Genomic DNA, 26,315 nt, shown 5'->3' with positions numbered 1-26,315 from the left:
AGACTTCAATTTTGGCTCTTTATGCCTGTCTAAAATGGTTGATGTGATTAGCTTTTATACGTTTACATTCTCAAAGGCGTCTTTGTTTCACTAGTGTTACAAATATTCGAGTTAACTGTGTAACCTTCAGCTGGCTCAGCCTCAGTGTCATCAAGAGATACAGAGGAGAGAGGAGGTACAAGTCGAAGGCTGTTGCAGATAAACAACAACACAGGAAAGAGCAGGTGCCTGGAGCGGAGTGTTACAAATGGCACGGCCTCGATGTTATCAACAATGTAACATATTGAACGCATTTACACCCACCAAAAAAAAAAGAAAATATATATATATATATTGAACGCATGAACAACGCATGTAATGTTACTGTAGTAGAGATAGAGAGAAAAAAAGCAATACTTTCTGGTCAAATTATATAATTAATCAAAATATACACCACTTTTGCCCATTAAAGAGACAACGACTAGTCTTCGTACACTATTACCAACAAACTCTGCATCTTCTTCCTCTTTTACTTTTCACCATTTTACCACACAAATAAAAAGGTCAAAAAAAAAGGAGACATTGGACCTCCAAGTTCCCTCAACACCAACACGCTCTTTCCTCCTCCTCCGACTCCAACTTCACCGCCGCCGTCTCAATGGAACCCGTCCAGCGTCAGCGTCCACGTGGCAGACCCCAAGGTTCGAAAAACAAACCGAAACCACCGGTCTTCCTCACCGTGGAGCCTCCCATGAGTCCTTACATCCTCCAAGTCCCCTCCGGAAACGACGTCGTCGCCTCCATCAACCGCTTCTGCCGCGAAAGATCCATCGGCCTCTGCCTCCTCAGCGGCTCCGGCTCCGTTGCTGACGTCACGCTGCGCCAGCCTCCCCCTGCACCTCCCGGCTCCACCATCACTTTCCACGGCAAGTTCGATCTCCTCTCCGTCTCCGCCGCTTTCCTCCCTCCTCCCGTCTCCAGCTCCTTCACCGTCTCGCTCGCCGGACCTCAGGGGCAGATCATCGGCGGATTCGTCTCCGGTCCGCTCATCTCCGCCGGACCGGTCTACGTCGTCGCCGCGAGTTTGAACAACCCTTCGTATTACCGGTTACCCGCGGAGGTGAAGCAAGAAAACTCCTCGGCTTCGGCGGAGGCAGAGGAAGGGAAGGGACAGTCGCCGCCGGTCTCTGGAGGAGGTGGAGAGTCTTGCCACATTGAGGGCTCTGATGTTGTCTGGACCCCCGCCGCCGGCATACTAACCAAACCTTCCCTTTAGAGTTTCTGCTATTAATCATCAAGAATCAATTTGTTTGCTTTTAATCTTTGTTCTTCATGCTCTCTGTCACTCTTTAAGTTCGACATGAGTTTATATGATTCGCATTGTCTTCTAGAGATAATTAGAATGTTTGTCCCCTAATGATTGGTTGGTTTATTTAAAACATTTCTTTAATCTTATCGCATTGTTTATTTTATTGGATGTCTGGTAGTTTGGCTGTATAGTTATATGGTTTTATATTGACTTCTCCAGCAGAAGATATCCTTTGGGCAATGGTTAAGTGGTCTCATTATTACATGACAACATCTCTCGCAGATTAAACTAGTGGCCCAAAAGGTCTCATTAATTACTACTTGGAACATATCTATACTATACTAAAAGGGAGATATACTCCATTCTAAAGCTGTCCACGTCGGATAAATTAATTAGCCAATGAGAGAGAAGTTTTTTAACACGTCATTATCAACTACGCTGGGCTTCTTCCCATGGCCCAAAACGAATCCACTTGAGTAATCTATTGTCTGGCGATTTCTATCGATTTCTCCGTACTTCGTCTTCTCCGCTTCGACTTCTTGCAACCTCAATTACCGCGATCCCACTTCTTATCAATCAATAGGTTTTACCGTTTCAATCACTCATTCAGTTCTTATATCTCTTCCAAGACGTTGTATCTCTATCTATAAAAAGGTGAGGATTCATCCCTTCAGAATCATCCTTTTGAACGCCTCTCTGTTTCTACCATTGTAGTAGGTGGATCTTCAGCCATTCCGTTTAGTTTGATATGTACGATCGAGCTAGCATCAACAATCGGAGCCATAACTACCCTAGATTGTATCACCGGAACCGTTCTCATCCCCTCCTTGGATCCACAAGTGTCATCCATCTTCCGTTGGGTCTGGCGATTGCTCCGGGAATGAAGCAAACGAATGAGACGGCGGAAAGAATAAGCTGAGGAAAAACTCAGGCTTTTGGAGAAGGATAGAGGACAAACAGCGACTGAAAGGATTTCGGATACGAGAATTAAGATGTGTACGATAACGGCGAAGACGGTGGGATGTGAAAGCCGTAGGGGATTTGTTGGATAGAGAGTGTGTGAGGCCTGATGTGATATTAGCTGAGGGAGAAGAAGACAGTGATGATGAGGATGATGATACTGTGTTATTGCAATGGGATAAGAACGAGGACGTTTGATATCAGCCGAAGTGATCAGCATTTTCTATAAACTATGAAAATAATTTTTTATTTGTGATCACATGAAATCCAGCGATTAACTCTGTTGCTTCTTAAAAAGATTAATAAGACTAACTCTGTTGCTTCTTAAAAGTCTAGCAATTTTGCTGTTTGGAGATTTTGCTCACAGGACATCGTTGCCGATGTAGAAAGTGGAGGAATTGTGGCGGAGGAAGAGCTTCAGCTATTGAACAAGCCTAATCATGTATCAACACCAGAGGAGGCCGAAAATCAGTGTGGGAAAGCAGGCTGTGGCCAGGTCCTGCATGAGCCCTTTCTGAAGTTCTTAAAGCATGAAGAAGAAGATGAATCAGAGATTTCCCAGGACATGGAGAGACTCGCCCTGGAGTATTACGATCCCAAACCAGGTGAATTTGTGGTTGGTGTTGTGACCTGTGGTTTCTGGTAACGAGAACAAACTTGATGTGAGTATAGTTGCGGATATGTTGGGGACCATAATGACGAATGAGAAAGTTCCATTGTAAGACAAAAAATTTGATTATTTGCTTTGTGATTTAAAGTACGTTGCTGAAGAATTCTTGGTTCATGGTAAAATAGGGATTGTTAAGGATGATGATGAAGATGGTGTTTAAGTTGTGTAGTTTGCAACGCAAGGCATGCATGTGGTGGAGATAGGACGTTGAGTGGAAGGTCTTTGCTTTCTTCTAGACGTTACTTTAGAAGAATAGCTTGGCACCAAGTGAGGTAGGTCTCTTTTTGTTCCTTGATTTCAAGAACTGTTACTGGTTGATGTATCAAGAAGATTCTAATGAAAAGTAGGTTTTTATGTGGTAGACCAAACAGCTTAATGAGCCCACTGATGTTAAGATAACTGAGTGGAATATCTCTCACCAGAATTGAGGTCGGCTTCACATGTTTGCTTAGAGTTCATGCCGTTTACTGGATTTAATAGTTAGTTTTTTTGTTTAATCTCAGGGCTTGAGAGGTTCTATATAGTTGAAGAAAAAAGTAAAGCAAGAGCTCTTTTTTTGCTGACTTGCAGTAAGCTTTTTGGTTTCACTGTTTCTAGGATGGAAGCATGATAAGGCAAAACGTCATTCGATTGAAGAGTTTCAGAGATAACAAGGAATTGTTTTCAAGATTGACGAACTCGAGATACAAGCCGAACATAGCGAGCTTTTGCAAGGATGTGTTGAAAACTGGGTAGTAGTAAGCTATGACAAGACAAATCATTAAAAATATGGATGGTAAATGATGATGGAAAGACAGATGGAAATGAGGGAAGTTGATGATTGTGTGTGATATCAGTAGATAAATACAAAAGAAACACGTACGTGTTATCCACGTTAAATAGCTGAGTGTATCTTGGGTCTTTTTTGTATTTAATTCAGCTTGAGTTATATATGTGTTTGTTTTAAGACTTTTAGTGCAAGTTTTTTTTTCTTCTCTGTTATTGTTGTAAACTTGTGATGTGATCATCTTTGATAAATAAGTTGGTACAACGTGGGTTTGAGACTTCTTTTGAATGTGGTGTAATATGTTAGAAAATGAATATTAGTTTGAAACTTTGATCAATGAGTACAATTATTTCTAATAGGTGAAGTAAAAACGGACAGGTCAGCCAATTATTTAAACAATTGTAAAATCTTCCATAACTTTTGTTTAATTAACATCTAAACCAAATACTTTAATACAATTTTATGAATATATTCCATAATTTAATGGTACATTTTGAACAAAAAATATATTTTTGTCAATGGAATATAAAATAATGATAATTTCTAAAATCATGAACAAAATTCACAAATTATAAAAATAAACTTACTTTTATTAACAATTAAACCAAATATTTTAAACAATTACATCATATATATTTCATAAATATGTTTTTAACCATGAGTACATTTTGAACCAAAACTATTTGTCAATTTTAAAATCATAAATTAAAATTTCAAGAAATTTTCTAACGATAGAAAAAAAAAACAATGGTAGAGTATAAGGTAACTTGAATCCCTAAACGGAGCTAAGGAGGCTGAAAAAGATGTTTGAAACATGAAAGAAGAATCAAGGAAGGAGACAAAGGGAAACAAAAATGATATTTGATTATTGAGCAAAGTGAATAAACTTTTGGAGAGGGTGTAGCTTAAGTGGTGGGGGAGGTTAAGGAGTACCAGATATTGATGGTCTGTTTCTGTTCTTGAGACGCACGTCTCTTTTTAACATGTTTGGTGTTAATAAGGTTTTGGTTCTGGTTTACAAATAAGTCATATTTCTCATGTCCATCTAAATCTACTGGCAAATTCTGTTAATATTTTATATTAAACATGTATTTTAATATCGATTTGTCAAAGGTTCAAAAGTCATGTGGACAGACCAGTGTTGCGTACTGTTCTTTTTTTTCATTATTTAGAAAAAAGGTCATGGATCCTGAAATCAGAAAGCATAACGTCAAGACTTTTCAAACATCATATTTAGAAATTCAATTTCATATTGTTTTTTAGAAAAAAAACTTTAGAATATAAGCTTACATAAATTTATAGAATTAAACATTTATAACACTGCATGCAATGTTCTTAACATAAATTTTTTGACATACAAATAAAATAATAGACAAACAAAATAAATGAATATATAAATATAGATTTGTAATAAATAAATATCAACACTTTTTTTTTTGAATTGTTATGATTTGTCAGTTACCAAAATTGCAAAACCTTCCAAATTCAATTCAAAATAACTATTTTCAAAATTTTCTCAAATAAAATGATCTGTGTTCGTATATTATATTTTTTACCTTTAACACATAGTCTCTTTGTTTAATATTAGATGATATTTTACATCGGTGAACATATATTAAAAAAACTACTATTTTTGAAAGTAATATTAAAATATAATTTAGATATAGTTTCACCAATTAAAAATATAAATAATAAAAATATAATTAGTTACACCATTTTTAGTAATGTAAAGTTATTTAGATACTTGAAAACATCGTCTGATGTTAAATAACAAAAACATATATAAAAACATCATGATTAGTAAATCACCTGAAACGGAGGGAACAGTAAAGATGTGTCAAAATAATTTTTAACTCAACTGAAAATGATTTATAGCCATTGTGTTAGAAGTCTCCATTATGAGTGGCTGATGAGATATATTTCAAACCTTACGGTATTCAAGAAAAAGGAAAATGAAGCAGTCGTAAGTACTTACAAAAGTCAACCCAAAACAATCGCATGTTTTTAATTTTTAAAATAGTTAAATTGTAAATATTATTTGTTCGTAACAAAACATATATAAAGGATGTGATTGGTTAATCAATAGAGTAAAACGGTGGAAAAGAAAAGTGAAAGTAGGATGAAACAAAACAATACAGTTGGCGTTAACTTTTCCATTTCATCCAAGGTGAGAACAATTTTACTCTACTTTATTCTTATTTTTAGAGTATGGAAGAATGAGAGTAAATCAGCTGAAACTGAAAATATTTTTCACATTTTTCACTTTACTCTAATTATACCATACAGTCAGACTCAAAATCTCATAATAATAAGTTTAAAATTTACAGAAAATTATTCATACATAAACAACTAATTTGGTTAGTTGTACAAAAAAACCTTCTAAATGCCTAATAATGATTAAATCTACCTTCTTCTTTAATATTTTAACATTAATCTAAGATAGCTAATAGTACTACTAATTTTTGTGAACATTATTTATAAAAAAACTAAATTGAGGTTTCTGTTTATGCGTCTATGAAAAAACTTAAAACTGAAAACTACAAAGGGATAGTCAGAAAGAATGAATTGTTAGGAAATATTTACATGCATTATAATTTTAAATATATTTTCTAAATATATTTTTTCATTTTATTATACACCTATTTCATTTTAAATCATTAAGAGTATAACTATCTTACACTGTCAAGTAATTAAATTTTATTTAGAATTAGCATGAACGAAACACTCTAATAACATGATCTTGCTGGATTCTCAACCCAATTTTAATTTTTATGTTAAAAAAAAACAACAATTTCACTTAAAAAAAATAAAAAAAACAACAATTTCATCTAAAACAGTTTTTGCATTTCCACTATCATAGGGGACGAAGAAGTGAAAGTTTTAGATAATTATAAAGCATACAGATTTAAATACAAAAATATTAAATTATTATGTACGGTATTTTAAATTATTGAAAAATAGATATATTGTTTGCTTTAATACCAACAACACGATTATACTTCAACAGTTCCAATTACATTAAAGATAAATTGCTTATAATACCACAAATTAGATATAACTTTCCACAAATGCATTTAATCAAAACTATCCTAACATTTGAATTTAAGATTTAATTGGGGTTTATTATTTAAAGGATGGAACTGGGTAAAAGTCCATAAATAATTCTTACATATTTAAAAATGATTATGAGGGTTAGTTTAGTTTTTTATTACAAATTTAAAGTATTTATGGAAAATTATTCTTTAAAGATATTTGAAAATAGTATCAATTCAATAGTAAAATTAGAATTTCCCCTTAACATTATTAGAAGAACCAGGAAAAATATGCAAAACTAAATTAATGTACGAAACACAGTGATCACCATGTTAAAGAAATCACAATTAAAAATATCCCAAACTACTTTATTATTATGTTAGAGATACTAGAGTATTTCTGATCAAATATTATGTAAAACTATTTTCAAATATAATATAAATTAAAATGGTGAAAATTATTGTATCTAATCCGCGCGTAGCGCGGAGAAAAGATCTAGTATCTTTAAGAAGGGGTTACAGCATTTGCATTCTCAAAATATAAGCCATATATTATGCTAACGGTAACGTTAAAACCAACTTGATCGGGGCTCAGGCCTCAGACTTAACACTGGTGTCTTGACAAGCTTGCAGCGGCTTAAGACTATAAAATATTCGAATGATTAAGAAACCCATAGGTAAATCGCTTTGCTTGAATGGATAGGATGATTATGTGTGGATAAGCAAAGATATTAGTTTTTTTTTTAAAGCTAGTGTGAACTTCATGTGTCAAAAGGTCTTTCTTTATTATTTCTCTTACTTACATAGTTACATGTGAAAAGTCACTCTCTTCGTTTAGTCATCTCACTTACTCACTGGTTCTTTTGCCTTTATAATCACTTTAACTTCATCAAACTTGTAGAGTTAGCTCCATAATAAACCTTAAAACTTGTTTTTCCAATGGATCCAAGACTTCAACAAGCAGCTGAATCTGGAAGCATCGATGAGCTGTATGATCTTATTGATGAGAATCCATACATACTTGAGAACATTGATGCAGTACCATTGTGACCACTCCCCTCCACGTAGCTGCAGCTTCTGGGAACTTACCATTTGCCAAGGAGATGCTGAATTTCAAGCCCTCTTTTGCCAGAAAGCTCAACACAAAAGGGTATTAGTCCGTTGCAACTCGCTGTCAACATGGATCAAGATGACTTTGTTTGCAGGATGATCTGGCTTGACGGCGGTCTTGCCCGCGTTAAAGGGAGAAACAGCATCACGCCGTTTCATTTACTAGCGCTAAAAGGAAACGCAGACCTTGTGGCAAGGAGCCTTCGTAAATCCCCTGAGTGTATCCAAGATGAGAGCGTAGATCGCCAGAATGCTCTGCATCTTGCTGTGATGCATGATAGGTTTGACGTTCTCCAAGTCCTCACAGGATGGATCCAGAGAATGAGCCAAAGAGACGCTGACTCCATTGAGAGTCGTGTTTTGAATAATGTGGATATTGACTACAACATGATCGCCAGGCATGTTTTTCTTTTCTTTTTCTATATTTAAAACCAAAGTTCTAAAATTTGGTATAGACGGTCTTGCCAGAAACGATTTTCTTAAAACCAATTCATACAATTCAAATTGATTGAAACTGTTCTAAATTGGTTAAATCGATCTAGGTTAGTTTCTGCTTTTAAATTAATCAATAATGTTATTATAAATCTATAAATTTGTCTTATTTCTTTTGTTTTGTACATCTAATTATAATAATTCATCACAATAATTTTATAATTAAACTTAAAAACTAATATATGTCATAGTCTGTTGTAAAAGCGACACACATGTTGTATCAAACTTTCCAAAACCAGCTCAATTTGGGATCAGGTGCTACCGTCTGATGCCTCCGCCATTGCCTTAGGAAAACTTCCATCAAAACATATAGAGGAAAAAGCAGGTACAAGGCAAAGCACGCGGTAAGAAACACTAAAGGCTGCGGTGAAATTACAGCCATTGCTAATGCGTAAGAAACACACAGAGACGCTCCTATATAGAAAAACCACAGTGTCAACAAACCTCTAGCTGGTAAGAGAGAATAGGTGTAGAATAAAGCGCAGCAGAAGCCTATGGTATTGGAAAGCCACAGCACGATGAAGAATGTCTGTTTCATCACCGCATGACCCTCTGATTGGGTTACACCTCCTGGAGGCTGGAGGGAGGTCTGGTAAGTGGCTGTGATTAGCAAAGTGCATATAATTAAGAAGACTCCACGAGCTTCGTCTGATGTGTCCGAACTTATGCGTCTTGTATGCGTGGAGCAGTAAGCCCAAAACGTGATTGGTAATTTGAAGAAGTCGTACGTTTTTTTCATCAGTTTTGGCAGAGAAGCTGCTTCCATGCACCCGGTTTTTAGAGCAGCTTGTTCTAATTCTCCACCTTCATCAATTTGTCCATGTGTTCTTAAGATATCAAGGAATGTTAAACCATCACCATTTACTTCGTTCCGTTGAACCATTCGACATTCTAGTAAAAGTTTCATCATCTGCATAAAATGACTAATCAGTTTAGGGGCCGGACATCATTACTTGGTATTCGTACTTGATCCATACTCGCCTTAAAAAGTCAAGTACTGCCGTTGTCAAGACAAATAATAATTACTCCTTTATTTGCTAATTGTTATATGCTCTATTAAATACTTGTTACTTCCTAATAATACTTATCTTATTTTTTTATTTTTATTTAAGGTAAGGCACAAATATTCATTACTCATCTTATACTTGTTACTTGTTTCGTATCTGTCTTAATTTTGCAAGTATCAAATAATTGGACGGAGCAAAGAACCCGCAAGGAATTCATTTTTGATCAAATACTCAGAGATAGCAAGTATTCGTTTATAACAAGTAAATCTTATATATTAAAACAGAAGTCACAACCTTGATTCATGTGTGATTTTTTTAAAAATAGACCTAATGGACCTATTCATAGAAATTCATACTATATTTTAATTCAGACTAATAATAAATATAATTTTTAAAATACTTTAATCATAGTATCTTTTGATATCTTTTCATTTTAAATATAAATATATTTATTTTAAAATTCTAACAAATCTGTTTAAAAAGATTTTTACAAGATCTTCATTTTCGAAATTATATTTAAATATTTTCACTAATTTCGAAATTAGTTTAAAATATTATTATACATTAATATATTTAATTATATAAAATGAAAAATAAAAAAATCTATAACATTTTAGTTATTATATAATCATAATCAATCATATTAAATTAAAATTATTATATTGAGCTAAATATAATAAAATTGTATTAAATTTACATATTTATATATTTTATTTTCGTAATTATAAAATATTTATGTTCAAAAATAAAATCTAATATGTTGGTAAGATGGGTTAACATTATCAAACTATATAATACATGTATTTTTAAAGTTAATAATATAAAATCTTTGCAACTACTTTAATCATAATATATTTTCATTTTAAATATAATATATATTTATATATTATATTTTAAAAATTCTAATAAATCTGTGTAATATTTAAACAATAACTTAATGTATTTTAAGTTATCGTTTAGAAATAAAAATAAATAAATTATAGTCATGATCACGTTAAAATATAATTATTATACTAAAATAAATATGATAAAATTATATTCAATTGATAAATTTATAAATTTTATTTTCATAAATATAAACTATTTATTTAAAATATAATATGATGATAGAACGGCTGAAAATTAACAAACTATATAATACATGTCTAAAAATTAACATATCTTACACTTTTATATATACAATAATAAATTATCTAAAATGAATAAGCATAAAAATATTGGTAAAAAGAAATCCAGTTTTGAAATACGGGTCAGAATTTAGCATAAATTAAATACAAAATATTTTTTAAATATATTTTCTCATGAATATATTTATTTGCTTAATAACTAAATGCAAATACAATAAGATAAATATATAATAATAAGTGGTAAATACATAAGGTTTAAACAATTAATTAATTATAACATGTAAATTATAAAATTATTGTATTTGAAATAGTTATATAAATATTTATGTATATGATTAACATCAAAAATATATACCACTTATGTTTTTTTTTTTTTGTAACATACCACTTATGTTCTAAAACAATAATTTATGTATAGAAAAGTGAAAACAAACACCCGTGCGGTTGCACGGGTCAAAATCTAGTACAAGTTTAAATTGTTATTACTCATGCAATGCAAGTCAAGTATCAAGTACACCTAAAATAGCGAGTAAGCTACTTACTCCCAGCCCTATTAATCACAGCTTTGAAAATATTGTTAAATCTTTGGCTTCCTGTCTCTTGTGAAATTAGAATATAAAGCATACCTGATGATCATTCTTATATGCTGCAAGGTGCAAAGGCGTGTTGCCGTTTAAATCCATCTTATTCAGAACAGAATATTCGATAGATCGAGCATTTCTCTGACTCATTCTCTGGATCCATCCGGTGAGAACCTGCAGAACTTCAAATCTTTCATTCATCACAGCAAGATGCAAAGCATTTTGGCCAGTCACGCTCACATCTCGAATACATTCAGGAGAAGTTACGAGGCACTCCACCACAAGATCTACGTTCCCTCTTAACACTAGGAGATGGAACAGCGTGATTGTAACAGCCCGATTCCCCGGAGTCCGACCGGGGTTATCGAAGGGGCGTTATGGACACGTGTCTACTCATCTAGACAACCCTACGTGTCCCGTTACTGGTCCCGAGAGACGAGCGCATAACCTTCTTTGAAATACCGTCATACCCACATCCATATACTTCTACTTACAGTCCTGCGCACAGGAAAAATGGAAATGGAGGGGTGAGCAACAAGTTACTCAGTGAAGTGGTTCTAGACCAGCCTGCCCGCATGACACTCTATACTACTCCATGCGGGAACTAGGACTGACTAGCCACTACAATCAGTTAATGCATTTTCATCATTTCCTAATGTTATCTGCAATTTCCACAATCACTTCCATTCATTTCTAACAACCTAGCGATCAATCAATACAATGATCTCACTCATTGCCACACGCGTCAAACCCTAGACTTAACCGACTCCTCTTGTCCGTCCGACCCGACCCTATGACACCTTTAACTCCCCGTTACCCGACCATGAGCTAAAACCCTACAATGCACATCCTTTTCAACTTTTCATCTTTTCCTCTTTTCCTCTTTTCCTCTTTTCCTCAGTGGGTAGCCCCCCACTAGGCTTCTACCCCATATTCATGTGGATTCGCCACATCTCCTATGGGTGCTTCCATATTCATGTGGATTCGCCACATCTCCTATGGATACCTAGCTTGGACCACTTACCCCACCTACAAACCTTAGACTCTCTATATGCTTTCCCACCCATGCTTAACCTTAACATCCTTCTTTCATACTTTTACTTATCATTTCACTTCCTTATCGTTTTCACTTAATCCTCCCCATTCCCAATTACTTTCCCTTTTCATTCATACTTGAACTTGGACTAAATCACTAGACGCCACCCGTTATCGGTGTCACACACAATACACATCGCATTCAAGTTCTACTTCAATAACGTTTATAATCATTGCTCATCTATCATCCTAGCATTTGTTCCTCTCTAGCATCCTAACTTCAATCACAACAACACATGGGACAACACAACCAAACATACAAGTATCAACTACCAATCAATCATTACCACGACAATTCAATTCAGTTCATCAAGTCCCATTTATCAGTATGAGGGTTCTTATGCATCATGATTCATTCATCTATCATCCTAGCAATACCATGTCCTATCAACCTAACTCCCAATCAGGGTCTAATCAAGCCTAACTCCAACATAAAGGAGTATACAGAACCATGAAAGAAGGTTGGGTTCGAAACACTCCACCTTAGTCTTAGATCTGGATCTGGATCTGGAAACGAGGATTTGAGAAGGTTGAGATCTGGTCAGCACCACCACTTCACGGCGCCGGCGAGAGGGAGAGAGAGAGAGAGCGTGCGACGGCGAGAGAGAGAGAGAGAGAGCGACGCGCGGGAGAGAGAGAGAGCGACGCGCGGGAGAGAGAGAGAGAGAGAGAGACGGCGCAGGAGAGAAGGAGAGAGAGCTCGACGGCTAGGGTTTTCGACCTCCGGGAATTCTCTGCAGAGCTTCGCTTCAGATTTGTGATGAGGCGAAAAGGGAGACTGCATCTCTTTTTATAGTAAAGGGAAGGGGAAGCCCTAGGGTTTTGCTAAATGGGCCGTAGAGAAGCCCATATTCTTTGGGAAATTTTTATGGGCCAGGAACCGGGCCGTTACAATCCTCCCCCGTTAATCGGAATTCGTCCCCGAATTCCAAAGCCCACATCTTTCAGACCAATCGTTCGTTACCAAAATGGATTCACACATTCACACAACAATCAAGGGAGGCATACATGACACGATAACTCTACTGGGATCTTTAAAACCAACGAAGGAATGTCATAAATAATAAAAGGAGTAGGACTACAATAGTTTGTAAAAGAAAACCCAGCACATCTGCACAATACAGAATGCCGTAAATAAGGGAAGGAACACCAACTCCAATAACCAATAAAATGAAATAAAACCAATAGCGAAACACGTGTCCTACTCCTACGAATCGTCTCTAGGATCTCGTCTAGCCACATTGACATGGCGAGGGGCAGCGGGACTCGGATCCCAGGTCTTCATCGCCCTCTGCGACGCGGTCCTCCTCGGCCTCCGCCTCCTTTCCCGCCAACCACTCCTCCGCATGCAGTGCTTGGTTAGCCATCCTTCTCACCAGTGCAAATTCCAGAGGCTCCAGGACTCCCACGAGTTCTTCACGAATATCCCCACGTAGCCCGGCCCTAAACAGATGACACCACTCCTCAGCTGGCTTCGGTTGACACATCTTGGCCGTATCCAAGAACTCCTCCAGGTAATCTCTCACCTTGCGTGGCTTCTGAACCATCTGGACCAGTACGTCACAATCACATGTTACTGCAGGTGGTTTTCGCGGACGCCCCCGCTTTCCCTTAGCGGGTGTCCCTACCGGCACCTCATGGCCATCGACGTCCCCACCCGGGTTTCCTCCTTCCATGCTCGAGAGAGCGGCCTTATCGGCTGCAATCTTCTCTTCTGCCTCCATGGCGAAACCTGCCATCCGCCTCACTAACGCGAACTCCAAGGGCTCCAAAACACCCCTCAGCTGCGCCTGGAGCTCCTGGCGTAGCCCGTTCTTATACCATATGCACCACGTCTCTGCATTCTTCGGTTTGCACAGCTTGGCTTGGTTGATGAAGTCCTCCGTGTATCCAGCGACTGATCGGTCCTCCTGAGCATTCTTGCTCAGCACTCCACACTGGCACTTCCCGGTGAACGCCCTTGGGGTTCCCCCTGCTGCACTTGGCGTCTTGCAGGGACGGCCACGCTTCCTCGGGGGTCCCTCTTCGGTTGCAAGCTGGAACCTCGCATTGCCCTGCAGTAGGCGTGTCTCCATAGCCATCCTCTGGAAATGAGGCATCAACACCTTATGCCTCACAGTCTGCTCGTGCGGGTACCTGAATGGGAACTCCCTGTACTGTTCTTCAGGATCCGGAAACATGGGTAGCACCAAGTTACCCTCCCTGTCATAGTGACGCCTTTGGGCATACTCCCTGGTGTTCCTCCGTCCGTAGTGCATACGCGGCATCCTCCACTCGTAATGGTCAAGCGAAAACATCCTGCAATAAAATTTCAATCAGAACCATAATAGAAGTATGGGTATAGTGGGATTTTCAATTAATTCTTTCACAATCCGAAAATACTTAGTAATATTGCAAAATTTTTTTTTTTTTTTTTTTTTTTTTTTTTTTTTTTTTCCGAAAACGAAATATATAAAAATATTTTTTTTTTTTTTTTTTTTTTTTTTTTTTTTTTTTTAAACGTCGGAAATGCCGATCCCTTAGGACAGAACTAAGGGATCTTAACCCGCTCTGATACCAATTGTAACAGCCCGATTCCCCGGAGTCCGACCGGGGTTATCGAAGGGGCGTTATGGACACGTGTCTACTCATCTAGACAACCCTACGTGTCCCGTTACTGGTCCCGAGAGACGAGCGCATAACCTTCTTTGAAATACCGTCATACCCACATCCATATACTTCTACTTACAGTCCTGCGCACAGGAAAAATGGAAATGGAGGGGTGAGCAACAAGTTACTCAGTGAAGTGGTTCTAGACCAGCCTGCCCGCATGACACTCTATACTACTCCATGCGGGAACTAGGACTGACTAGCCACTACAATCAGTTAATGCATTTTCATCATTTCCTAATGTTATCTGCAATTTCCACAATCACTTCCATTCATTTCTAACAACCTAGCGATCAATCAATACAATGATCTCACTCATTGCCACACGCGTCAAACCCTAGACTTAACCGACTCCTCTTGTCCGTCCGACCCGACCCTATGACACCTTTAACTCCCCGTTACCCGACCATGAGCTAAAACCCTACAATGCACATCCTTTTCAACTTTTCATCTTTTCCTCTTTTCCTCTTTTCCTCTTTTCCTCAGTGGGTAGCCCCCCACTAGGCTTCTACCCCATATTCATGTGGATTCGCCACATCTCCTATGGGTGCTTCCATATTCATGTGGATTCGCCACATCTCCTATGGATACCTAGCTTGGACCACTTACCCCACCTACAAACCTTAGACTCTCTATATGCTTTCCCACCCATGCTTAACCTTAACATCCTTCTTTCATACTTTTACTTATCATTTCACTTCCTTATCGTTTTCACTTAATCCTCCCCATTCCCAATTACTTTCCCTTTTCATTCATACTTGAACTTGGACTAAATCACTAGACGCCACCCGTTATCGGTGTCACACACAATACACATCGCATTCAAGTTCTACTTCAATAACGTTTATAATCATTGCTCATCTATCATCCTAGCATTTGTTCCTCTCTAGCATCCTAACTTCAATCACAACAACACATGGGACAACACAACCAAACATACAAGTATCAACTACCAATCAATCATTACCACGACAATTCAATTCAGTTCATCAAGTCCCATTTATCAGTATGAGGGTTCTTATGCATCATGATTCATTCATCTATCATCCTAGCAATACCATGTCCTATCAACCTAACTCCCAATCAGGGTCTAATCAAGCCTAACTCCAACATAAAGGAGTATACAGAACCATGAAAGAAGGTTGGGTTCGAAACACTCCACCTTAGTCTTAGATCTGGATCTGGATCTGGAAACGAGGATTTGAGAAGGTTGAGATCTGGTCAGCACCACCACTTCACGGCGCCGGCGAGAGGGAGAGAGAGAGAGAGCGTGCGACGGCGAGGAGAGAGAGAGAGAGCGACGCGCGGAGAGAGAGAGAGCGACGCGGGAGAGAGAGAGAGGAGAGAGAGAGACGGCGCAGGAGAGAAGGAGAGAGAGCTCGACGGCTAGGGTTTTCGACCTCCGGGAATTCTCTGCAGAGCTTCGCTTCAGATTTGTGATGAGGCGAAAAGGGAGACTGCATCTCTTTTTATAGTAAAGGGAAGGGGAAGCCCTAGGGTTTTGCTAAATGGGCCGTAGAGAAGCCCATATTCTTTGGGAAATTTTTATGGGCCAGGAACCGGGCCGTTACAGTGATGCCTTCTCTGCCTTTAACACCAGCAAGGCTGGGATCAATCCTGAGCAGCCAGGTGACGAGCTCTTGCTGATCCTTCTCCACAGCAAGGTGCAACGGACTGCACCCGTTTGTATTCAGTTTTTTGGCAAAAGACGGCTTGAGATTCAGCATCTCTACGGAAAACGCTATTTTCCCACAAGCTGCAGCTATGTGAAGGGGAGTGTTCACGAATGGCATGGCGTCGATGTTCTCCAGTATGCACGGATTCTCATCGATCAAAGCATAAAGGTCACTGATGCTACCTGATTCAGCAGCCTGTTGAAGTCTTCGATCCATATAGAGCTTCGGGTACTCAAGTAAGAATACTACAGTAAAAGTATAGGGTAGCAGAAGTAGGCAGAAGCTCTATCTTCTGTAAAATTAAATTCTATCCTATTCTGGCTACCAGGAAGTTTCAAAGCAAAGAACCATTCAAACTTGTCGTTACAGATGGTTTATTTCCGTATGTACAGGAGGTGGGTCCTAAAGAGTTTCCTACCACACGCCATTTTATCAATCAATGATATGCCCATCCATGTCAACAAGAGCTCTTGAATGACTTGTCCCATTATAGGCCTATGAAAAATAAACATGAATGTCCATCCATGTTGATTCTCTACCCAATTGTTTGCTGGTTAGATTTGTGTATCAGAGTTTTCATGCTCTTAATCTTTGTCTCTCACTCTTTCAGTCTGAATTTTGACATTAGCTTAGTCTGACTTATTAATATTATATGATTCACATTGTTTTCTAGAGATAGTCAGAATGTTTGTCATTCATGATTGGTTGGTTTTAAAATTTCCATAACCCTTATTGCATTGTTTTTTGGATGTCTGGTAGTTGGCTGTAGACATGTCAATTAGGGTAAGACATGTTAAACCATCACCATTTAATTTGTTTTCACGAACCGACCGGCATTCTAGTAACTCTGATCTCGGCGGAGTTTCTTTTGATCTTTTGCTGGATCCATCCGGTGAGGACTTGGACAACTTCAAATCTGTCATTCATTACAGCGAGGTGCAGAGCATTTTTGCAATTCACGCTCACATCTTGGATACATTCAACAAAGATGGTGTTGAGAGTCGAAGCAAATATCAGTGCATATTTTTCACATGCATGAAATCATTTCCTTACAATTATATTAAACAACATGTACAGCATAACAAACATAAAATTCAATAAATTACAAAACTGAACATTATGGCAATTTAACGAAAAATCTAAACAAGGGGCATGGCATATGTTTTTTGACGGTTGCATTTTTTACCTTCTCAGAATCAATCATCTCTTCTCCTGTAATAGAAGTAACACATGTTGTATCAAGCCTTCCAAAACCAGCTCAATCGGGGCATAGGGGACACATTCCGATACTGTCGTATGAAAATTTCGAGCAAGAAATAGAGAGCAATGAGCAGGAAGAAGGCGAAGGTCGCGGAGAGAAACACTAGAGGGTGCGGTGAGATTACTGCCATCGCCAGAGCATAAGAAATGCACAGAGATGTGCCAATCCAAAAGAACCAAAGTACAAACAAACTACCAAGTGGTATGAGACAAAAGGTGTAGAGTATAGCGCAGCCGAAGCCTAAGGCGTTGAAAAGCCAAATAAGGATGAAGAATGTCTGTTTCATCACCACGGAACCCGCATTCGAATCCCCGAATTGATGTACACCTCCGGGAGGCTGGAGGGCAGTCTGGTAAGTGGCTGTTATTATCAAAGTGCATACAATCAGGAACGCTTCACGGGTTTCTTCTGATGTGTTAACCCTATGGCGTCTCATGAATGTGGAGAAAAATGTCCAGAAAAGTAAATGGTGATTTTAAAATATCAAACCAAGTTTTTGCAACAATTTGTTCCAAATCCAAGTCCTCTCTTAAGTCTCCACCTGCGTCTCTTCGTCCTTGGTTTCTTAAGATATCAAGGAAAGTTAAATTTTCACCATTTACTTCATTTCGCTGAACCGACCGACATTGCAGTAACAGTCTCATCATCTGCATAAAATGGATAATCATATTAGGAAAGAATCATAATGCATAGGAATCTTACATTGTTCACTCATCCATTGTTTTTTTTTTTTCATTGTTACTTAAGTTTGAGATGGAAGCCCATCCGCTTCACATGGTAGAACTTGTTTTTATATATAATTTTAAATAAGAATTGAAGAAGAAAAGAAAAACATGCCTGACGATCATTCTTAGATGCTGCAAGGTGCAAAGGCGTGTTGTAGTTAAGATCGAATTTATTCAAAACACGATACTCAATGGTGTCAGCGTCTCTTTGGCTCATTCTCTGGATCCATCTTGTGAGGACTTGGAGAACTTCGAATCTATCATGTATCACAGCAAGATGCAGAGCATTCTGGAAATCTACGCTCTCATCTTGGATACATTCAGGGGATCCACGAAGGCACCTCGCCACAAGATCTGCGTTTCCTCTTGACACTAGTAAAAGAAACGGTGTGATGTCGTTTCTCCCTTTAACGCGGGCAAGATCGCCATCAAGCCAGATCATCCTGCGGACAAACTCATTTTGATCCATGTTGGCAGCGAGATGCAACGGACTGTACCCTTTTGTGTTGAGCTTTCTTGCAAAAGAGGGCTTGAGATTCAGCATCTCCATGGCAAATGGTATGTTCCCAGAAGCTGCAGCTACGTGGAGGGGAGTGGTCACAAACGGTAGTGCGTCAATGTTCTCAAGTATGTATGGATTCTCATCAATAAGAGTACACAGCTCATCGATGCTTCCAGATTCAGCTGCTTGTTCAAGTCTTGGATCCATTGGAAAGAAAAGTTTTAGGTTTATGATAGAACTCTGCAAGAATGATGATGTTGAGTAAGGGAGAGGACTTTTATTTTCTGTCGTGGCCTCGTTACCTACAATATTCAGATTTATATACACTCTTGAAACAAAAGAAATTAAGTATCGACCTTGAGTGTGTTAAGAGGGAGCTTTGGAGCAAAAGGCAGGAAATGAAACATGCACCACGCGGAATGAGTCCCATTTTAAAAATAAAGAAAAACCTTTTATAAAGATATTATATTCCCACATGGTGTTCATACCGGAGTGGAGAGAGCAAACAACTAAAGACAAAAAGTGGAACCTAACAAGATAATCATAAAAGATCTGCAATCACTAGCATTTCCTCAATTAATCTCTTTTGCTAATTACCCACATAAAATCATCCATCCAAGCATAGCAATCTCCTGATGGGTTTCTAATTGATTCGAATTATATTAAGGCCTTCTAATAATCCTGAACGGGTGCAAGATACCAGTGTAAGTCTTCCTCTATGCCAGCTAGTCTTTTCTTCTTGGCATGGCATTAAACTTATTCACTAATCATTCGCAACTTTTAACTCCGAAAGCCTCATAAAACTCATGAAACACACCAAATTTTCTACATATATATATACACGAGGGAAAGCCACTCAATGTAAAATTTATAGACAATATTTTTCGGTCTATTTTTTATTGGTTAAAATATCTTTAAATTAGATGTATAGTTAATGATATTTTTATTTTGAAAATATATAAAAGTAAGTGTTTTATTAATGGATCTCACAAGACGGCTCAAGGTGAGGCAGTCAGACGGGTAGAATTGTCGGCTATAGTATCATTTATATAACGTTTCTTATAGTTTGTAATAGCATAATCAATCAGTGTTAAAAAAAATTAAAATGACAATTAAAATGAAACAAAGAGAATATATCATATATCATTAGTTAGACATGCTCTTCATTTTATAAAGTTATAATTTCATATCTATAAAACTGTTTCTTTTGAAGTAAACAAATTAATCTGATAGACGAACTAATATGTAACATGTTGGAACTTTAAAGAATTCTACAAAATTGGATATTTTAGAGTGTAAGCATATACTGTATTTTAAAACATTTACGGGCATGGATTATGATTGTAACTGTAAAGACATTTTATATGAATGACTATAATGCATTATCAAAGAACACCGAGTATAAGCAGACAAGAGTTTGGTCCAATGTTTTGAAACCCGATCCGGACCCGCGGTTGAACCGGTAAACCCGTCGACCCATAAACAATCCGGTTTGGGTTTTATGAAAAACCCAATATTTAGAAACCCGTAAAAACCCGCAAAAACCTACTAAAACCCGGAATCCGATACCGATTAAACCAATAAATAACTTTTACTCATTTTTTAGTTTTTAGATTATATTTTATATTCTAAGTTTTCAATTAAAAAGTTAGGTGCTGACAAAAAACAAGTTAGGTCTTCTACTTTCCGTTTTATATTTGTGATTTTTAGATTTTGATGAATATTCACTATGCCACCTAAAAAAATGAAGTGAACGATGATAGAGATAATCAAAATTAGTCGATGTGATTTGGTGTTAATTTATTTATGTTATTGACAATTTATTACAATGATCTTTTACTTTTAGTTTATTTTGAATTTGAAGTTAATTTATTATTCACATTAGATATTTAAATATTTGTAAGTTTTATATCTTGATTTTTTTAGATGTCATAACTCTTACTTTGTTACAAAAAATTTTAAATAGTCTAAACTATTTTTTTGATATTTTGCATGTCAAATAAAAATTAAAATATAGAAACTAAAGTTAAGTATTTGTTAAATATTTTTTAAACATAAAGTATATACATATCCAAACTATTATTTTATGTTTTAAAAAACATTTAGAAAATATTAAATTTTAGTTTTTATATATTTATTTTCATAGCTAATATAATATTATTTAATAAAATTAATTCATTTATTAACCCACGGTTCATCCGCGGTCGATCCAGTGACCCGGTAAATCGTCCGGTTCAGTCTCCGGATTGGGTTTAAAAACATTTGTTTGGTCATATGCATGATATTGATAGATAATAATATAATACATATCTGTGAGTATATAAACTAACGTGACCATACCAAAAAACATAGCGCTATACTATATTTTATGAATTCACATTTCTCGCATATCTATTTATACTTAGCACTAGTTAAAGTGAATAAGTATTGAAAATTGAAATTCATACAGCAATCAGAAACACTCCACGAGCTTCATTTTTAAGAGTTTGCCTTTGGCCTCTCAAGACCGTGGAGTTATATGTCCAGAAAGTGACTGGCGATTTAAGAAGATCAGACCTTGCCTCTAGTTTGGATTTTTTTGGCATAGAATCCGCCTCTTTACACCCTGATTTTGATATGGATACATTCAACAAGAGAGTTTTTTTTTTTGTAGAAGCTCTGTGAGCAGGAGTCCTTTTCTAGGCCATAAAGTTTGAGCAAGAGGACAATAGAAGCAAAGATGGTATCAAGATTCCCATGCATGAAATCATTTTTTACATAGCATAGTATATATAAAAGTCAATAAGTTACAAAACTGAACATTATTGCAATAAAAGACTAAACAAGGGGCATGGCATGTGTTTTGACGGTTGCATCTTTTACCTTCTCAAAATCCTCTCTTCTGTAATAGAAGTGATACATGTTGTATCAAACCTTCCAAAACCAGCTTAATCGGGTCTTAGGGGCCATAGATCGATGCTTCCGCCATCGTTGTATGAAAACTTCAAGCAAGATATAGAGAACAATGAGCAGGAAGAAGGCGAAGGTCGCGGAGAGAAACACTAGAGGGTGCGGTGAGATTACTGCCATTGCTAGAGCATAAGAAATGCACAGAGTTGTCCCAATCCAAGAGAACCAATTTTCAAACAAACTACCAAGTGGTATGAGACAAAAGGTGTAGAGTATAGCGCAGCCGAAGCCTATGGTGTTGGAAACCCAAATAAGGATGAAGAATGCCTGTTTCATCACCACGGAACCCGCATTCGAATCCTCGGATTGATGTAAACCTCCGGGAGGCTGGAGGGCAGTCTGGTAAGTAGCTGTTATTATCAAAGTGCATACAATCAGGAACACTCCACGAGATTCATCTGACGTGTTAGTCCTTAGGCGTCTCATGCCCGTGAAGCAGAATGACCAGAAAGTGAATGGTGATTTTAAAATCTCAAACCTTGCCTTGGGTCTTGGCAAGGACGCCGCCTCTTTACACCCGGTTTTTGCAACAACTTGTTCCAAATCTAAGTCCTCTCCCAAGACTCTCGGTCCCTGGCTTCTTAAGTCTCCACCTGCGTCTCTTTGTCCTTGGGTTCTGAAGATGTCAAGGAAAGTTAAACCATCACCATTTACTTGGTTCCGCTGAACCAATCGACATTCCAATAACAGTTTAGCCATCTGCACAAAATGGGTCATCATATTAGGAAAAAGAATCTTAACTTATAAGAGGAATCTAACATAGTTCACTAGTTCATTGTTACTTAATTTTGAGATGGGAGCCCATCCACTTCACATGGTAGAACTTGTTTTTATATACAGTTTTAAATAAGAAATGAACAGGAAAAGAAAACATGCCTGGTGATCATTCTTATATGCTGCAAGGTGCAAAGGCGTGTTGTTGTTAGAATCCCATTCATTCAGAACACAATACTCAATGGAGTCAGCATTTCTTTGGCTCATCCTCCGGATCCATCCAGTGAGGACTTGGAGAACTTCAAATCTATCATGTATCACAGCAAGATGCAGAGCATTCTGGCTATCTACAGTCTCATCTTGGATACATTCAGGGGAAGTAAGGAGACACTCTGCCACAAGATTTGTTTTTCCTCTTGACACTAGTGAAAGAAACGGTGTGATGCCGTTTTTCCCTTTAACGCGGGCAAGACCATTATCAAGCCAGAGCATCCTGCCGACAAACTTAGTCTTATCCTTGTCTACAGCAAGATGCAATGGACTGTACCCGCTTGTGTTGAGCTTTCTAGCAAAAGAGGGCTTGAGATTCAGCATCTCCTTGGCAAATGGTATGTTCCCAGAAGCTGCAGCTACATGGAGGGGAGTGCTCACAAATGGCACTGCGTCCATGTTTTCAAGTATGTATGGATTCTCATCAATAAGAGCATAGAGCTCGTCGATGCTTCCAGATTCAGCTGCTTGTTGAAGTCTTGGATCCATTGGAAAGAAAAATTTTAGGTTTATGATAGAATTTTAGGTTTATGATAGAACTCTGCAAGATTGATGAAGTTGAGTGAGGGACTTTTGTTTTCTATCGTGGCCTCATTACCTACAATTCAGATTTATACTCTTAAAACAAAAGAAAGTGTCGACCTTGGGCGTGTTTAAGAGGGAGCTTCCGAGCAAAAGCCAGTAAGTCAACCTCCATGCGGAATGACTCACATGTAAGAGAAACGACAAAGAAAAACCTTTCATCAACCACTTTTAAAGATACTATATTCCCACATGAAGTTCATACTGGAGAGCAAGCAACTAAAGACAAAAAGTGGAACCTAACAAGAAATCATAAAAGCTCTGCATCCACTAGCATATTCTCAATTAATCTATATTGCATACCCACGCAAAATCATAAAGACAAGTATTGCCATATCTTGACGGGTTTCTAATTGATTCGAATATATTAAGGCCTTCTAATAATACTGAACGGCTGCAAGATACCAGTGTAAGTCTGGCTCTATGCCAGCTAGTCTTTTCTTGTTGACATGGCATTAAACTTATTCACTAACCATTCGCAACTTTTAACTCCGAAAGCCTCATAAAACATGAAACACACCAAGTTTTATATATCCAGAAATGATTGCATTCCAGAAAACAAGATTACTCTGCGGATCCAACTCGTTCTAAATTCTCCTAGCAGATAGAATATCTATGTACTTAGCAAGCATTTCAAGAACAAGAGAAGGATATACCCGAGAATACGCAGTAGCTTGGATCAACCAGTACACACATCTCCAAGCAAGACACAGCTGATTTGTTACGTCCTCGGAATTGAAGTCATTATGAAGACCCATATAGAATGACCAAAGAGATCTGTAGAAAACATAAAGACGAGACAGATCAAGATGCTAAACCATTCATACAGTCATATCAGACATCCGCACAGACGCATTATTCTGAAATGATTTTGCATATTTTTTTTAGAAAAAGACCAATTCACAATCTTCGTATTTACATTACATTGAAAGTAAAAAAAGGAGGTTATCTTTGCCTTCACAAAGTGTTTCTTTGTTTCAGCAAAGTGGCAAATGCTCAGCCTGGGATGTGATGCCGCTGCCTTCTTATTAGGCCTATGAAAATACTCCTGAAAGTCCCATTCATGGGGATTCTCTCAATTACTCTGTTTGTCTCACTATGCTTGCCAACTCACCCCAGTAAATCCGCCGATGGATTTCTTATTAATTTGAATATTTTCTGACCCAAGTAATCCTGAACGGCTGCAAGCAGTCAAGACATCAGTCTAAGTCACACGGTCTGGCTCTATGCCTTCTTCTTTCATCTTTGAGAATAAATTCAGCGTTTCAGCTCTTTCTCCATTAGCTGAAAAGGCTGAGATTAACGTATTATAAGAGACAATATCTCATTCATTCATTTCTTCCAAGACCCGTTCTGCTTCCCTCAAGTTTCCACACCTTGCGTGCATGAAGATCAAAGACCTGTATCCCGAAATGCTTAGCTTGATCTGGTTCTTAGCAGTGTAATCCACAATCCAATCACCTAATTTCATATCCCCCACATGTCCACAAGCCGAGAGAGCAGTAACCTTGTCACTTCATCCAGTTTGGAATCTCCAGAGTCAATCATCTCTTTGAAAAACTCTGCACAGTGCAGGCTGTCCGTTATGAGCAAAACCAGCAATCATCGAGTTCCAAGAAACAACACTCCGCTCAGGCATTGCATCAAAAAGCTGCATAGCCGAACTCAAATCTCCCATTCTGGTATGTCCCGAAATCATAGCGTTCCAAGTGACAAGATTCCTCTGAGCGCCTAGCTCGTTGAAAGTTCTCCTAGCAGATAGAATATCTTTGCACTTAGCATGCCATATCAAGCAACGCCCTCTTCACATAGCAATTCAAACAGACTCTCTTATCACCAATCAGTTTCACCAGTGAATGAGGAAGGGAAAGAACACGCGGATATAACAGTGACCCATGTGGTCTCATTTGGCCTAACTCCAAGTCTCAACATATCGTTAAACAGCCTCAGAGCTTCCTCTGTAAACCCATCATGTGCATAACCTGAAAGCATCGCCTTCAATCCAACTCACAACGCTCTTCTCACCCATCCGATCAAAACACTACCTTGCTCTTTCCAAATCCTTGAGCTTTGCGAAACCAGTAATCATCACCGTCCAAGAAACCACATCTGTTTAACTCTCAGGCATCATATCAAAAAGCTTACAAGCTTCCTCCTTATTCCCACACCTCCAATACCCAGAAACCATCACATTCCAATAAGAAACCTTTCTCTGAGTAAATTCATCGAACACCTTGCGTGCACTTCCCACTGACTCATACTTCCCATACATATCCATCATCCAGACCTTTGATGGTAGAGACGAAGATCATCGTTCGCCATACCCACCAGCTAAAAGTATCTAAACACCGAATTGAAGACTACGACGTTGGGGAACGCCACTGAACGTAAAACGAGCCGCGCGTAGTGAGACGGCGCTCGGCGGCGCGTGCAGGAGGCGATGAGACGCGAGGCCCAGTAGCTTTGTCGATGGAGGGAGTTGGAGATGACGAACTGACCATGGAATTGGTTTAGTTGAGTGAGTGTTAGAGCTTGTGAAGATATGGCGGCAAGAGATGAAGTGATCTCTCGAGACATATATATATAGTTTCCCGCTGTCTTCTCTCTTCGGTTCAAATTGAGGGGAGAAGTTTTTTTTTTTTTTTTTTGTCACTGTCAGGGGAGGGAGAAGTTTAAAGTATATATATATATATATATATATATATATATATATGTGTGGGTAGAGTTGGATTTTGAAAGCCCGTAAAGTCCATTACTTGGACAAAAGACCCATCTATTTAAAACAAATATTTAAGTGTCCATAAGATTTAGATTTTCTTTTCTAATTTCGTAAGGCAGAAAGCAAATCAATTACAAATA

General features: G+C 37.8%; 5 protein-coding genes and 1 pseudogene across 14 annotated transcripts; 2 read left to right on the top strand and 4 right to left on the bottom strand.

Annotated features, from left to right (window-relative positions):
- The first annotated feature begins 224 nt into the window (after window positions 1–224).
- Window positions 225–3,941, top strand: LOC103849081 (AT-hook motif nuclear-localized protein 28). 9 transcript variants are annotated; one of them, XM_033272155.1, is made up of 4 exons: window positions 225–2,966; window positions 3,044–3,190; window positions 3,281–3,347; window positions 3,516–3,941. In XM_033272155.1, exon 1 carries the CDS (start codon window positions 638–640, stop codon window positions 1,253–1,255), a length of 618 nt encoding a protein of 205 aa, XP_033128046.1. In that variant the 5' UTR covers window positions 225–637; the 3' UTR covers window positions 1,256–2,966; window positions 3,044–3,190; window positions 3,281–3,347; window positions 3,516–3,941. The 9 variants fall into 9 exon arrangements, with proteins under 9 accessions (XP_033128046.1, XP_033128043.1, XP_033128045.1 ...); XM_033272152.1 differs by having other exon boundaries at window positions 3,422–3,941; XM_033272154.1 differs by having other exon boundaries at window positions 3,266–3,347.
- On the bottom strand, window positions 3,859–16,720 carry LOC103872247 (ankyrin repeat-containing protein BDA1-like). Of its 2 annotated transcripts, none has more exons than XM_018652656.2 (3): window positions 16,350–16,720; window positions 11,079–11,355; window positions 3,859–9,228 (listed from the first exon to the last, which is right to left on the bottom strand). In XM_018652656.2, exons 1-3 carry the CDS (start codon window positions 16,667–16,669, stop codon window positions 8,539–8,541), a joined length of 1,287 nt encoding a protein of 428 aa, XP_018508172.1. In that variant the 5' UTR covers window positions 16,670–16,720; the 3' UTR covers window positions 3,859–8,538. The 2 variants fall into 2 exon arrangements, with proteins under 2 accessions (XP_018508172.1, XP_009148827.2); XM_009150579.3 differs by having other exon boundaries at window positions 11,079–11,360; window positions 16,355–16,720.
- LOC103872623 (ankyrin repeat-containing protein BDA1) lies at window positions 7,656–8,309 on the top strand. The gene is made up of 4 exons (XM_009151056.1): window positions 7,656–7,705; window positions 7,756–7,866; window positions 7,922–8,224; window positions 8,282–8,309. Exons 1-4 carry the CDS (start codon window positions 7,656–7,658, stop codon window positions 8,307–8,309), a joined length of 492 nt encoding a protein of 163 aa, XP_009149304.1.
- Window positions 13,168–19,209, bottom strand: LOC103872245 (annotated as a pseudogene).
- Window positions 19,210–19,379: 170 nt separating this feature from the next.
- Window positions 19,380–24,271, bottom strand: LOC103872243 (ankyrin repeat-containing protein BDA1). Its single transcript, XM_009150576.3, has 4 exons — window positions 23,517–24,271; window positions 22,767–23,415; window positions 21,889–22,589; window positions 19,380–19,587 (listed from the first exon to the last, which is right to left on the bottom strand). Exons 2-4 carry the CDS (start codon window positions 23,361–23,363, stop codon window positions 19,518–19,520), a joined length of 1,368 nt encoding a protein of 455 aa, XP_009148824.2. The 5' UTR covers window positions 23,364–23,415; window positions 23,517–24,271; the 3' UTR covers window positions 19,380–19,517.
- Window positions 23,902–26,094, bottom strand: LOC103872244 (pentatricopeptide repeat-containing protein At1g14470). The gene is given in 9 exon segments (XM_009150577.3): window positions 23,902–24,233; window positions 24,381–24,621; window positions 24,623–24,965; window positions 24,968–25,020; window positions 25,022–25,239; window positions 25,241–25,322; window positions 25,324–25,457; window positions 25,459–25,739; window positions 25,742–26,094. Coding segments are annotated over 8 exon segments (1,458 nt in total). The 5' UTR covers window positions 26,034–26,094; the 3' UTR covers window positions 23,902–24,233; window positions 24,381–24,566.
- Window positions 26,095–26,315: the final 221 nt, after the last annotated feature.

This window comes from Brassica rapa, chromosome A06, assembly GCF_000309985.2.
Source record: "Brassica rapa cultivar Chiifu-401-42 chromosome A06, CAAS_Brap_v3.01, whole genome shotgun sequence".
NCBI classification, from domain to species: Eukaryota; Viridiplantae; Streptophyta; class Magnoliopsida; order Brassicales; family Brassicaceae; genus Brassica; species Brassica rapa.
Note: the sequence above shows the minus strand (reverse complement) of the source record. Positions and strands in the feature narration are given on the sequence as shown.